General features: G+C 47.7%; 1 protein-coding gene across 2 annotated transcripts in view; it reads left to right on the top strand.

The window, feature by feature from the left end:
* Nucleotides 1–13,225, top strand: part of AGBL2 (ATP/GTP binding protein like 2) — a 57,904-nt gene that overhangs the window by 37,858 nt on the left and 6,821 nt on the right. For both annotated transcript variants that reach the window (XM_030917838.1, XM_030917839.1), the window contains exons 14-16: nucleotides 7,101–7,167; nucleotides 8,465–8,584; nucleotides 9,091–9,198. In XM_030917838.1, the coding sequence (XP_030773698.1) occupies nucleotides 7,101–7,167; nucleotides 8,465–8,584; nucleotides 9,091–9,198 (295 nt within the window). The remainder of the gene's footprint in view (nucleotides 1–7,100; nucleotides 7,168–8,464; nucleotides 8,585–9,090; nucleotides 9,199–13,225) is intronic.

The raw sequence follows: 13,225 nt of genomic DNA, 5'->3' as shown, positions 1-13,225 counted from the left end.
ATTCTCCTGCCTCAGTCTCCCGAGTAGCTGGGACTACAGGCGCCTGCCACCTCACCCGGCTAGTTTTTTGTATTTTTTAGTAGTGACGGGGTTTCACTGGGTTAGCCAGGATGGTCTCGATCTCCTGACCTCGTGATCCGCCCGTCTCGGCCTCCCAAAGTGCTGGGATTACAGGCTTGAGCCACTCACTGCGCCCGGCCCAGAAGAGTGATTTTTTAAAAAACCTAAAGCAGGCATAGTGGCTCACACCTGTAATCCCAGGACTTTGGGAGGCCGAGGCTGGCGGATCACCTGAGGTCAGGAGTTCAAGACCAGCCTGACCAAGTAGGTCTGGCTGTATCTCATATCCAATCCACAGGCAAATCCTAGTGTTTATAATTTCAAAATATATCTAGAATCCAACCAATTCACACATCCCCCCGCAACCACTGCTGCTACTCTGGTCTAAGCCTCCATTACCTTTTACTTGTATTATTGGGAGAAACCCCATCTCTACTAAAAATACAAAATTAGTTGGGTGTGATGGCACATGCCTGTAATCCCAGCTACTCGGGAGGCTGAAGCAGGAGAATCGCTGGAAACTGGGAGGCGGAGGTTGCAGTGAGCCGAGATCACACCATTGCAGCCTGGGCAATAAGAGCGAAACTACATCTCAAAAAATAAATAAATAACCTAAATCAGATCATATCATTTATCTGTTGAAAGCACTTCAGTATCTCCCCGACTCAGATTAAAAAAAGCCAAAGACCCTACAATGGCCTGTAAGGCTATAGGCCTCCTGATACCTCTATGGCCTCCACCCTAACCCTTTTTTTTTTTTTTTTTTTTGAGACAGAGTCTCGCTCTATCACCCAGGCTGAGGCTGGAGTGCAATGGCATGATCTCGGCTCACTGCAACCTCCGCCTCCCGGGTTCAAGCAATTCTCCTGCCTCAGCCCCCCAAGTAGCTGGGACTACAGGCGCATGCTGCCATGGCTGGCTAATTTTTTGTATTTTAGTAGAGACGGGGTTTCACTGTGTTGCCTAGGCTGGTCTCGAACTCCTGACCTCAGGCAATCCGCCCACCTCAGCCTCCCAAAGTGCTGGGATGACAGGCGTGAGCCACCGCGCCCAGCCAAATGCTGCCTTTTTCAACATGATCTATACATGTTACTCTAATGCTACAGCTTGCTCCCCTCCTTCACCCTCCTGCCACTCCTTATCCCCCTTAGGTGCTCTACATTTTTCCATAGCATTTATTGCCTCTGTCATTCTATATCATTTAAGTCTTTATTGTATCTGTTTTATTTATTTATTTTTATTATTATTATTTTTTGAGACAGACTTTTGCTCTTGCTGCCCAGGCTGGAGTACAATGGCGTGATCTCCACTCACTGCAACCTTCGTCTCTGGGTTCAAGCTATTCTCCTGCCTCAGCCGCCTGAGTAGCTGGGATTACAGGCACCCACCACCGCGGCTGGCTAATTTTTAGTAGAACGCGATTTCAACATGTTGGCCAGGCTGGTTGTGAACTCCTGACCTCAGGTGATCCACCCACCTTGGCCTCCCAAAGTGCTGGGATTACAGGCATGAGCCACTGCACCTGGCCTATTTTCTTTTTTTTTTTTTGAGATGGAGTCTCACTCTGTCGCCCAGGCTGGAGTCCAATGGCGTGATCTCGGCTCACTGCAACCTCCGCCTCCCAGGTTCGAGCAATTCTTCTGCCTCAGTCTCCCAAGTAGCTGGGATTACAGGCACCCACCACTAAGTCCCACTAATTTTTTTTTTTTTTTTTTTTGAGACAGAATTTCTCTCTTGTTGCCCAGGCTAGAGTGCAATGGTGCAATCTCGGCCCTCTGCACGCGCTGCAGCCTCTGTCTCCGGGTTCAAGCGATTCTCCTGCCTTAGTCTCCCAAGTAGCTAGGATTACAGGCATGTGCCACCAAGCCTGGCTAGTTTTCTATTTTTAGTAGAGATGAGATTTCTCCATACTGGTCAGGCTGGTCTTGAACTCCTGACCTCAGGTGATCTGCCCACTTCGGCCTCCCAAAGTCCTGGGATTACAGGCATGAACCACTGCGCCCGGCCATCTAATTTTTGTATTTTTAGTAGAGATGAGGTTTCACCATGTTGCCCAGGCTGGTCTTGAACTCCTGACCTCAGGTGATCCACCCACCTTGGCCTCCCAGGGTGCTGGGATGACAGGCGTGAGCCACCACACCCAGCCAATATCTGTTGTTTATTGTCTGTTTCCCTCTACTAGGAGACAGGTTCCACAAAGTCAGAGATCTTTTCGTTTGCTCTGTATCTCATGCACCTAGAATGGTACCTGTTCTGTACCTAGCACAGAGGAAGAGCTCAATAAATGTTTTTTTGTTTTTTTGTTTTTTTTTTTTTTTTTTTTTTTTTTTTTGAGACGGAGTCTCGCTCTGTCGCCCAGGCTGGAGTGCAGTGGCTGGATCTCAGCTCACTGCAAGCTCCGCCTCCCGGGTTTACGCCATTCTCTTGCCTCAGCCTCCCAAGTAGCTGGAACTACAGGCGCCCGCCATCTTGCCCGGCTAATTTTTGTATTTTTTTAGTAGAGACGGGGTTTCACCGTGTTAGCCAGGATGGTCTCGATCTCCTGACCTCGTGATCCGCCCGTCTCGGCCTCCCAAAGTGCTGGGATTACAGGCTTGAGCCATCGCGCCCGGCCAAATGTTTTTTAAATTAAGCATTCAGAATCTCATCTCTACCCTCATAGTCTCCCCAGCTATTTAGGAAGCCCCCAAAAGGTTATGTCTCCCAGGTGTGCAAGAATACCTTCTACTCCAGCTTACCGGCTAAAGTGCCTCATGGATGACCCAGCTACCTTCAGGCTTCTGGACTGATGTGGAAGTCTTCTGACAGAGGCTGCACTGTAGTCTCTGGTGGACAGTGGAAAAGGGATGGCTCTTTCATCCACTCTATGGCACAATGACATCTGGGCCCAAAAGCAATTCTGAGTCTCACAAATATTTCTTTAGGGACCTTAAAGTAGGCCATCAGGCCAGGTCGTGTGGCCCATTCACCATGTCATCCCTTCCACTCTCTTAGAATCCTATGCCTAACTCACCAAGACCTCTGCACCAACCCCTCTCCAAATACAGCCTCAAAAACAAAATGCCAGCTGGACGCAGTGGCTCACACCTGTAGTCTTAGCACTTTGGGAGGCCAAGATGGGTGGATCACTTCAGCCCAGGAGTTCAAGACAAGCCTTGGCAACATGGAGAAACCCTGTCTACAAGAAATGCAAAAATTAGCCAGGCATGGTGATTCATGCCTGTTGTCCCAGCTACTTGGGAGGCTAAGGTGAGAGGATCATTTGAATCCAGGAGGTCAAGGCTGCAGTGAGCCAAGATTGCACGACTGCACTCCAACCTGGGCGACACAGTGAGACCTTGTCTCAAAAAAAAAAAATGTACTCTGCATATCAACTCATAGAAATAGTGCCAAGGTGTGGCTAGGCATGATGGCTCATGTCTGTAATCCCAGCACTTTGGGAGGCCAAGATGGGAGGATTGCTTGAGGCCAGGAGTTGGAGGCCAGCTTGGTCAACATAGTGAGACCCCATCTCTATTTTTTAAAAAATTTAAAAAGAAATAAATAGGGCCCAAGGGGAATCAATTCAGAAACAGGCAGACTCTACATTCTAGTGGCTCAGCCGGGACACTCTGATGCACATGGTTAAGAATTATTGAAACCAATTTGCCAGCCTCTGCCTCAAGAGACCGGCTGTCACAGCCTCCAGTGGGGTTCCACCTATCCATTGTCACGATTGCACAGGAAAGCAGACTGTGAGTGTACAAGCCCAGTTTGAGTTTGCCTTGTGTATGCACACATAGGATTTGACACTTTCTGGGACACACTGCTTTTAGTGCTTTTGTCCCATTTGCTAACGTTTTCTACCAACAGGACTTGCAGTGTCCACTAGAAAAAAACCTTGTGAGAACAGGGAATTGGGAATTAGATCAGAGATGGGGTTTTCTTCCTGCTGTCTTTCTGTGGGACTACTTATTGTGCACTGAGAGGAGCGAGGGGAGCAGAAACAAATGAAGGGTTGGGCAGCTGAATGGTTTGAAATGCTGACTTCTCCCATGTGATTCGAGCTCTACACCAACAAATGTTTTTTGTTTGTTTTTGAGATGGAGTCTCACTCTGTCACCCAAGCTGGAGTGTAGTGGTGCGATCTTGGCTCACTGCATCATTGCAATCTCCACCTCCTGGGTTCAAGCAATTCTCATGCCTCAGTCTCCCGAGTAGCTGGAATTACAGGCACCCGCTACCACACCCAGCTAATTTTTTTTTGTATTTTTAGTAGAGATGGAGTTTCACAATGTTGGCCAGGCTTGTCTTGAATTCCTGACCTCAAGTGATCTGCCCAGTCTCGGCCTCCCAAAGTGCTGGGATTACAGGCATGAGCCACCGCGCCTGGCCTTGTGCCAGTAAACTGTATGTATAGACCCCCGTCATAGAGAACAGCTCTTGGTTCTAGCCAACTAAACCCCAGGAAAGAGGAAAATATAATGTGACACTTAAGCAAAAGACATGAAGAAAGAAAGGTTTGATTATTTGAGTTTTCATTCATCCTAGCCCTTGCAGAAAGGGGGAGTACACAGTTTGTGAGGGAGGACTTTAGATTAGTCTAAATGAGCATCCACACCTTTTTTTTTTTAGAAAGAGTGTCACTCTGTCGCCCAGGCTAGAGTCAGTGGTGCAATCACAGCTCACTGTAGCCTCAAACTCCTGGGCTCAAATGATCCTCCCAGCTCAGCCTTCCCAGTAGCTGAGACTACAGGTGTGCACTACCACACCTGGCTAATTTTTGTATTTTTTTGTAGAGACAGGGTTTTGCCATGTTGCCCAGGCTGGTCTTAAATTTCTAGGCTCAAGAGGTTTTTGAGCCTCAGCCTCCCAAAGTGCTGGGATGACAGGTGTGAGCCACTATGCCCAGCCAACCTTTTTTTTCTTTTTTTTTTTTTTTTTTAATAGAGACAGGGTATCACTATGTTGCCCAGTCTGATCTTTAATTCCTGGCCTCAAGCAATCCCTCCTGCCTTGGTCTCACAAAGTGTGGGGATTATAGGCATGAGCCACCATGCCTGGCCTCATTCAAAACTTTTGAAGGAAAATTGGGGTGATAAAAGTAATCTTGGTCTCTGACCTGAAGGTTCTTTTTGTTATTTATATATTTTTTGAGATAGGTTCTTGCCCTTTTGCTTAGACTGGAGTGCAGTGGCACAATCTCGGCTCACTGCAGCCTCAACTTCCTGGGCACTAGTGGTCCTCCTATCTCAGTCTCCCAAGTGTCTGGGACCACAGGCAGGTACCACCACTACCAGCTAATTAAAACAAAATTTTTTTTTGTAGATACAGCGACTTACTGTGTCACCCAGGCTCAGATTGTTTATTAAATGCATTTGTTTATATATTGAATACATTTCTTCAAAGTACCTGTTAGGATCCTGGATTTCTGAATTGGTACCAGCCAAAGAGGAATAAATGAGAAAGATCCCTTGTTTTCCTTTTTTTTTTTTTTTTTTTTTTTTTGAGGCGGAGTCTCGCTCTGTCACCCGGACTGGAGTGCAGTGGCCGGATCTCAGCTCACTGCAAGCTCCACCTCCCGGGTTTACGCCATTCTCCTGCCTCAGCCTCCCGAGTAGCTGGGACTACAGGCACCCGCAACCTCGCCCGGCTAGTTTTTTTTTTTTTTTTTTTTTTTTTTGTATTTTTAGTAGAGACGGGGTTTCACTGGGTTAGCCAGGATGGTCTCGATCTCCTGACCTCGTGATCCGTCCGTCTCGGCCTCCCAAAGTGCTGGGATTATAGGCTTGAGCCACCGCGCCCGGCCACAGATCCCTTGTTTTCAAACAAATGACAGTTCTCTACTCTTCTCTAGGCCTGCACGTTGAGAATCCTGTGGCCTCTCACAACCTCCACCAAGGGCGATTTTGCCCATCTGGCCAGTATTTGCTTTGCCATATGGATTGCAAACCCTTTGGTGCCAGAGGCTCTGCCTTGTTCATCTGTGCTCCCTGTGCCTAACACACTGCTTGGCACGCAGTAGGTGTTTGGAGTGAATGGATGAATGTGCTTGTCAAGAATTCTTTTTTTGGGGCTGGGTGCGGTGGCTCATGCCTGTTATCCCAGCACTTCGGGAGGCCAAGGTGGGCAGATCATGAAGTCAGGAGATCGAGACCATCCTGGCTAACACGGTGAAACCCCGTCTCTAAAAATACAAAAAATTAGCTGGGCGTGATGGCGGGTGCCTGTAGTTTCAGCTACTCGGGAGGTTGACAGAGTGAGACTCCGTCTCAAAAAAAATTCTTTTTTTTTTTTTTTTTTTGAGACAGCTTCACTCTTGTTGCCTAGGCTGGAGTGCAATGGCGCAGTCTTGGCTCACTGCAACCTCTGCCTCCCAGGTTCAAGCGATTCTCCTGCCTCAGCCTCCTGAGTAGCTGGGACTACAGGTGTGCGCCACCACACCCAGATAATTTTTTTGTATTTCGTAGAGACACGGTTTCACCATTTTAGTCAGGGTGGTCTCAAACTCCTGACTTCAGGTGATCCACCCACCTCGGCCTCCCAAAATGCTGGGATTACAGGCATGCTCCACCGCATGTGGCCATCAAGAATTCTTAGTAATTGCTCAGGCGCAGTTGCTCATACCTGTAATCTCAGTACTTTAGGAGGCTGAGGCAAGAGGATCGCTTAAACACAAAAGTTCAAGACCAGCCCAGGCAACATAGTGGGACCCTGTGACTACAAGAATTTTAAAAATTAGTCAGGCATGGTGGCATGAGCCTGTAGTCCCAGCTGCTCAGAAGGCTGAGGTGGGAGGATCTCTTGAGCCTGGGAGGTCAAGGCTGCAGTGATCTGTGATCACAGTACTGCACTCCAGCCTGGGTGACAGAGTGAGACCCTGTCCCAAAAATATAAAAAAGGAAGAAAATAATAATTTTTAGTAATTGAAGCATAGACAATGAGAGAAATAGTAGACTAGAAGATATCCTAATCTTAATCCCATACAGCTGGTCTGGTAAATGTTATGCTTCCTAGACATATCAATGACAGTTATTTCCTCTTTTTTCTTTTGGAAACAGCACCAGTGGCTCTGACAGTTCTCTCTCAGATGGTCTTCCTGTTCACCTAGCAAACATAGCAGATGAGGTGAGCTGAACTCTTATACCCAGGAAATAGCAGCCTTAAAAAGAATCATGACACTGCCAGCCAATTTGTTGGAATTTTCCAACTGTCCTAAGACTCGCAGAAAATATACAACAGTGTCCTAACTAGTCACCCTGCCCTAAAGTCCCTTGTTTTGTCCTTTATAACTTTCTTGCTTCATTATTAAGGCCACCTTAAGGTAACACCCAAACTGAATATTTTAACCACACGTCTAATGATCATTATTGTCTGGACCTGACATTATTGCCATAAGTAATCTGATTTCATATTGTAAATCACAGATATTTGGTTATTGGTGTAAGTGCCCCTTTGTGGGGCTTTTTTGTTGTTGTTGTCCTTGTTGTTTTGAGACGGAGTCTGGCTCTGCCTCCCAGGCTGGAGTGCGGTGGCCGGATCTCAGCTCACTGCAAGCTCCGCCTCCCGGGTTTACGCCGTTCTCCTGCCTCAGCCTCCCGAGTAGCTGGGACCACAGGCTGTGGGGCTTTTTTGTTGTTGTTGTCCTTGTTGTTTTGAGATGGAGCCTGGCTCTGCCTCCCAGGCTGGAGTGCGGTGGTACAAACTTCCACCTTCTGGGTTCAAGCAGTTCTCCGCCTCAGCCTCCTGAGTAGCTGGGATTACAGGCACACGCCACCACGCCTGGCTAATTTTTGTATTTTTAGTAGAGATGGTTGGCCATCCTGGTTTCAAACTCCTGACCTCGTGATCTGCCTGCCTTGGCCTCCCAAAGTGCTGGGGTTACAGGCGTGAGCCGCCGCACCGGGCCTTTTTTTTTTTTTTTTGAGATGGAGTCTCACTCTGTCACCCAGGATGGAGTGCAGTGGCATGATCTCAGCTCACCGCAACCTCCACCTCCCGGGTTCAAGCAATTCTTCTACCTCAGCCTCCTGAGTAACTGGGATTACAGTCACCTGCCACCTTGCCCGGCTAATTTTTGTATTTTTAGTAGAGATGGGGTTTCACCATGTTGGCCAGGATGGTATCGAACTCTTGACCTCAAGTGATCCACCCGCTTCAGCCTCCCAAAGTGTTGGGATTACAGGTGCCCAACCATAAGTACCCCTTTGGCAGTTTATCGATAACAGTGGGATTTGGGGGTATTAAGTAGGAAGCATCCTCCAGTAAGGAGGGAACTGAACTGTTTGTTTATTCTCCAAACCAACACCATGAGGCTGCATACCGAGTTAGCCTTTGTGTCTTGAGCGTTGCATGAAGAGTGCCATATGTGGGTAGTCCTAGTTCTAGAATCCTCAATGACCAGTTTCTCTACTTTCCGGAATAGCTGACTCAGAAGAAGAAGATGTTTAAGAAGAAAAAAAAGAAGTCACTTCAGACTAGGAAACAGCGAAATGAGCAGTATCAGAAAAAAACTTTGATGTGGAAGTTAACAGAAGATACCTCAGTAAGAAAGCCTTGCTGGCTATTTCTACTGTCTGGTTTCAGAGCATTCCATAGAGGGAGAAGGAAAGGGGGTTAAAGTTTACGCTAAACCAAAAAGGTGATGGAGATTGGGGCAGGAGGAAACTTTCTGTTTTGGGATCAGAACCTTCCGGGGGCCCTCTGGGCATCTCTGAGCAGGTTTCAGCCTTGGTCCACTGATCCTCTCTTATACTCTGGCATAGGAAGTCTGGGTTTTAGCCAAGTCTGAATTTCCAGAGGAAAGACATGGTACTGGAATGGTAGTGGCCAGAGCTAGTCAGGAGTAGATGGATGGCTGGGGGCCAGGCCTGGTCCAGGCTCAGACAGCTGGATAGCTCATCAATCTTTGTCCAAGCTGCCACACTCATACCATACCCTCTGCTTTCTAAAGACAAATGTGCTTTCAGAGGTACAAGTTTTGCTGTTGGGTAAATTGAATCAATTTTGAATAGATCAATTGAAAAAGATTCTTTTTTTACTCAATCCTAGGAAAGGGCAGGATTTGCTTCTACTCTGCAAAATCATCCAGCCTTTTTCAAAAACTCAGAGAATTCCAGTTTTTTACCAATGAGAAGTGAAAACCCGAGGTTAAATGAGGTAGTATTTTTGTTTTTGACTCTTTGTCACACAAATTCTCTAACCTCTCAGATTAGCACCTCTCTCCCACAAGGTGACAAATGTAGTAGCCATTTATGTTACCCTAACCTGACAGTGCCACTGGGAGCAAGAAAACATTAAAACTGGGGGAGACATTGACACTGCTTTGGATTAGACATGACTGAAGTCTGGAATCAAATATTGGTGATTTGTGATTTTACACCAAGAACATAAGAATGGGCTGCCTTACTTGCCATCCATTCATCCATCTACCCACCCATCTACTCAATCAGCAAATTTTATTTTAAAATAAATCAACGAATTTTATTGGGCACCTACTACATGCCAGTCCCTTTACTGGGTGCTGTGAATGCAACCTTGAATAAAATACTATCCCTGCCTCAGGGACTTCAGACTCCCGTGGAGATTTCAGCAAGTAAGTAGGAAATTGTATCACAGAGTAGGATGCAGTGGCAACACAGAGGAGAGACACTCAACCAATGTTTAGTACTTTATAGTTTTATGGCAATAAAATCTTTGATTTTTTTTTCTTTTTTTTTTTTGAGAAAGAGTCTTGCTCTATCCCCCAGGCTGGAGTGCAGTGGCCGGATCTCAGCTCACTGCAAGCTCCGCCTCCCGGGTTTATGCCAGTCTCCTGCCTCAGCCTCCCGAGTAGCTGGGACTACAGGCGCCCACCACCTCGCCCGGCTAGTTTTTTGTATTTTTAGTAGAGATGGGGTTTCACCGTGTTAGCCAGGATGGTCTCGATCTTCTGACCTCGTGATCTGCCCATCTCGGCCTCCCAAAGTGCTGGGATTACAGGCTTGAGCCACCGCGCCCAGCCTTTTTTTCTTTTTTTGAGATAGAGTCTTACTCTGTTACCCAGGCTGGAGTGCAGCTTCCACCTCTTGGGTTCAAGTGATTCTCGGGCCTCAGCCTCTGGAGTAGCTGGGATTACAGGTGCCTACCACCATGCTTGGCTAATTTTTGTATTTTTATTAGATGCAGGGTTTCGACATGTTGCCCAGGCTAGTCTCAAACTGCTAAGCTCAAGTAATCTACCCACTTTGGCCTCCCAAAGTGCTGGGATTATAGGCATGAGCTACCATGCCTGGCCAAAATCCTTGATTTTTTTATTGTAAAAAAAATAGGCTGTCCAGGCATGGTGGCTCACAGGCATGGTGGCTCACAGGCATGGTGGCTCACAGGCATGGTGGCTCACACCTGAAAGCCCAACACTTTGTGTGTTTTCTTTTTTGTTTCTTTTTTTGACACAAAAAAGGAAACAAAAGTCTCATTCTGTCACGCAGGCTTGAGTTCAGTGGCATAATCTCAGCTCACTACAACCTCCACCTCCCGGGTTCAAGTGATTCTCCTGCCTCAGCCTCCCATGGAGCTGAGATTACAGGCACCTGCCACCTTGCCTGGCTAATTTTTGTATTTTTAGTACAGACGAGGTCTCACCATGTTGGCAAGGCTGGTTTTGAACTCCTGACCTCAGGTGATCTGCCTGCCTCAGCCTACCAAAGTGCTGGGATTACAGGTGTGAGCCATTGTGCCTAGCCAAACCCAACACTTTGGAAAGCTGAGGCAGGAGGATCATTTGAGCCCAGGAGTTCAAGACCAGCCTACACAACATAGTGAGACCTCATCTCTACAAAAAAATAAACAAAAAATAGCTGGGTATAGTGGTGCACATAGTCCCACCTATTTGAGACACTGAGGTGGTCAGATCACATGAGACCAGAGTTGGAGGCTCCAGTGAGCCATGATCATACCACTGTACTCCAGCCTGGGTGGCCAGGCATGGTGGCTCACACCTGTAATCCCAGCACTTTGGGAGGCTGAGAGAGGAGGATTGCTTGGGTCCAGAAGTTTGAGACTAGCCCTGGCAACATAGCAAGACCCCATCTCTACAAAAAATTTTTTACAAATTAGCTAGACATGGCTGGACACAGTAGCTCATACCTGTAATCCCAGCACTGTGAGAGGACAAGATGGGTGGATCACATGAGACCAGGAGTTCAAGACCAGCCTGGCCAATATGGAGAAACCCCATCTCTACTAAAAATACAAAAATTAGCTGGGCGTGGTGGTGTGTGCCTGTAGTCTCAGCTACTCAGGAAGCTGAGTCACAAGAATTGCTTGAACCCAGGAGGCAGAAGTTGCAGTGAGCTGAGATTGCACCATTGCACTCCAGCTCGGGCGACAGAGCAAGACTCTGTCTCAAAAAAAGAAGAAGAAAAAAAATCAGCTATGCATTGTGGTGTATGCTTATAGTCCTCGCTACTTGAGAGGCTGAGGTGGGAGGATCGCTTGAGCCTGAAAGGTCAAGGCTACAGTGAGCTGTGATCCTGCCACCGCACCCCAGCCTGGGTGACAGGGCAAGACCCTGCTTAAAAAAAAAGCGGGGGCCGGGCGCGGTGGCTCAAGCCTGTAATCCCAGCACTTTGGGAGGCCGAGACGGGCGGATCACGAGGTCAGGAGATCGAGACCATCCTGGCTGACATGGTGAAACCCCGTCTCTACTAAAAATACAAAAAACTAGCCGGGCGACCTGGCGGGCGCCTATAGTCCCAGCTACTCGGGAGGCTGAGGCAGGAGAATGGCGTAAACCCGGGAGGCGGAGCTTGCAGTGAGCTGAGATCTGGCCACTGCACTCCAGCCTGGGTGACACAGCAAGACCCTGCTTAAAAAAAAAAGCGGGGGCCGGGCGCGGTGGCTCAAGCCTGTAATCCCAGCACTTTGGAGGAAAAGGTGGGAGGATCACTTGAGGCCAGGAGTTCAAGACCAGCCTGAGCAACATAGCAAGATCCTATCTCTACAAAAAATTTTAAAATTTAGCTGGATGCGGGCTGGGTGCAATGGCTCATGCCTGTAATCCCAACACTTTGGGAGGCTGAGACAGGCAGATCATGCGGTCAGGAGATTGAGACCATCCTAGCTAACATGGTGAAACCCCGTCTCTACTAAAAATACAAAAAATTAGCTAGGCGTGGTGGCACATCCCTGTAGTCCCAGCTACTCGGGAGGCCAAGGCAGGAGAATCACTTGAACCTGGGAGGTGGAGGTTGCAGTGAGCCGAGGTCACGCCACTGCACTCCAGCCTGGGCAATACAGCAAGACTCCATCTCAAAAAAAAAAAAAAAAAAAAAAAAAAACTTAGCTGGATGTAGTAGCCTGCCCCTCCTGTAGTCCTAGCTACTTGGGAGGCTGAGGTGGGAGAATCACTTGAGTCCAGGAGTTTTAAGGTTACGGTGAGCTGTGATCCTACCACTGCATTCCACCCTAGGCGACAGAGTGAGACTTTGTCCCCCCCCCCCCCAAAAAAAAGAATGGTTTTGGTACAATAGTTAGCCGATTCTTAGGGGATAGGGTGCAAAATGGGCCCTCCTCATGTGAAACACTACCCTATGGTTAACAGTGCTGCCCGGGCACGGTGGCTCATGCCTGTAATCCCAGCACTTTGGGAGGCCAAAGTGGGTGGATCACCTGACGTCAGGAGTTCGAGACCAGCCCAGCCAACATGGTGAAACCCTGTCTTCACTAAACATACAAAAATTAGCCAGGCGTGGTGGCAGGCGCCTGTAATTCCAGCTACTCGGGAAGCTGAGGCAGGAGAATCGCTTGAACTCAAGAGGTGGAGGTTGCTGTGAGCTGAGATTGCACCATTGCACTCCAGCCTGGGTGACAAGAGTGAAACTGTCTCAAAAAAAAGAGTACTGTAATGAGGTCTCACTGTGCAATACTGGGGAATCCCCACAGAGCACAGCTGGTGACAAGAGCATAAATTTTGAAGTCTGCTTTGAGTTCAAATTTCAGCCCCACTGTTTAATATTCTGTGAGTCATCTGACCACCCCGGGGCTAAGTTTCTGCATCTAAAATACTGAGGTGATAATATCTACATCCTAAGGTTGTGTGAATTAGTGTGAAAGTGTAAAGCACCTGGCATATCATAGGCACTCAGTACATTAGTCACTTTTCCTCTTTTGAATTGTTTTTCCTTCTTTGAATTATGTTTTGCCT

Source organism: Rhinopithecus roxellana, chromosome 15 (genome assembly GCF_007565055.1).
Source record: "Rhinopithecus roxellana isolate Shanxi Qingling chromosome 15, ASM756505v1, whole genome shotgun sequence".
Classification (NCBI taxonomy): domain Eukaryota; kingdom Metazoa; phylum Chordata; class Mammalia; order Primates; family Cercopithecidae; genus Rhinopithecus; species Rhinopithecus roxellana.
This window is presented reverse-complemented; position numbering and strand designations above follow the sequence as displayed.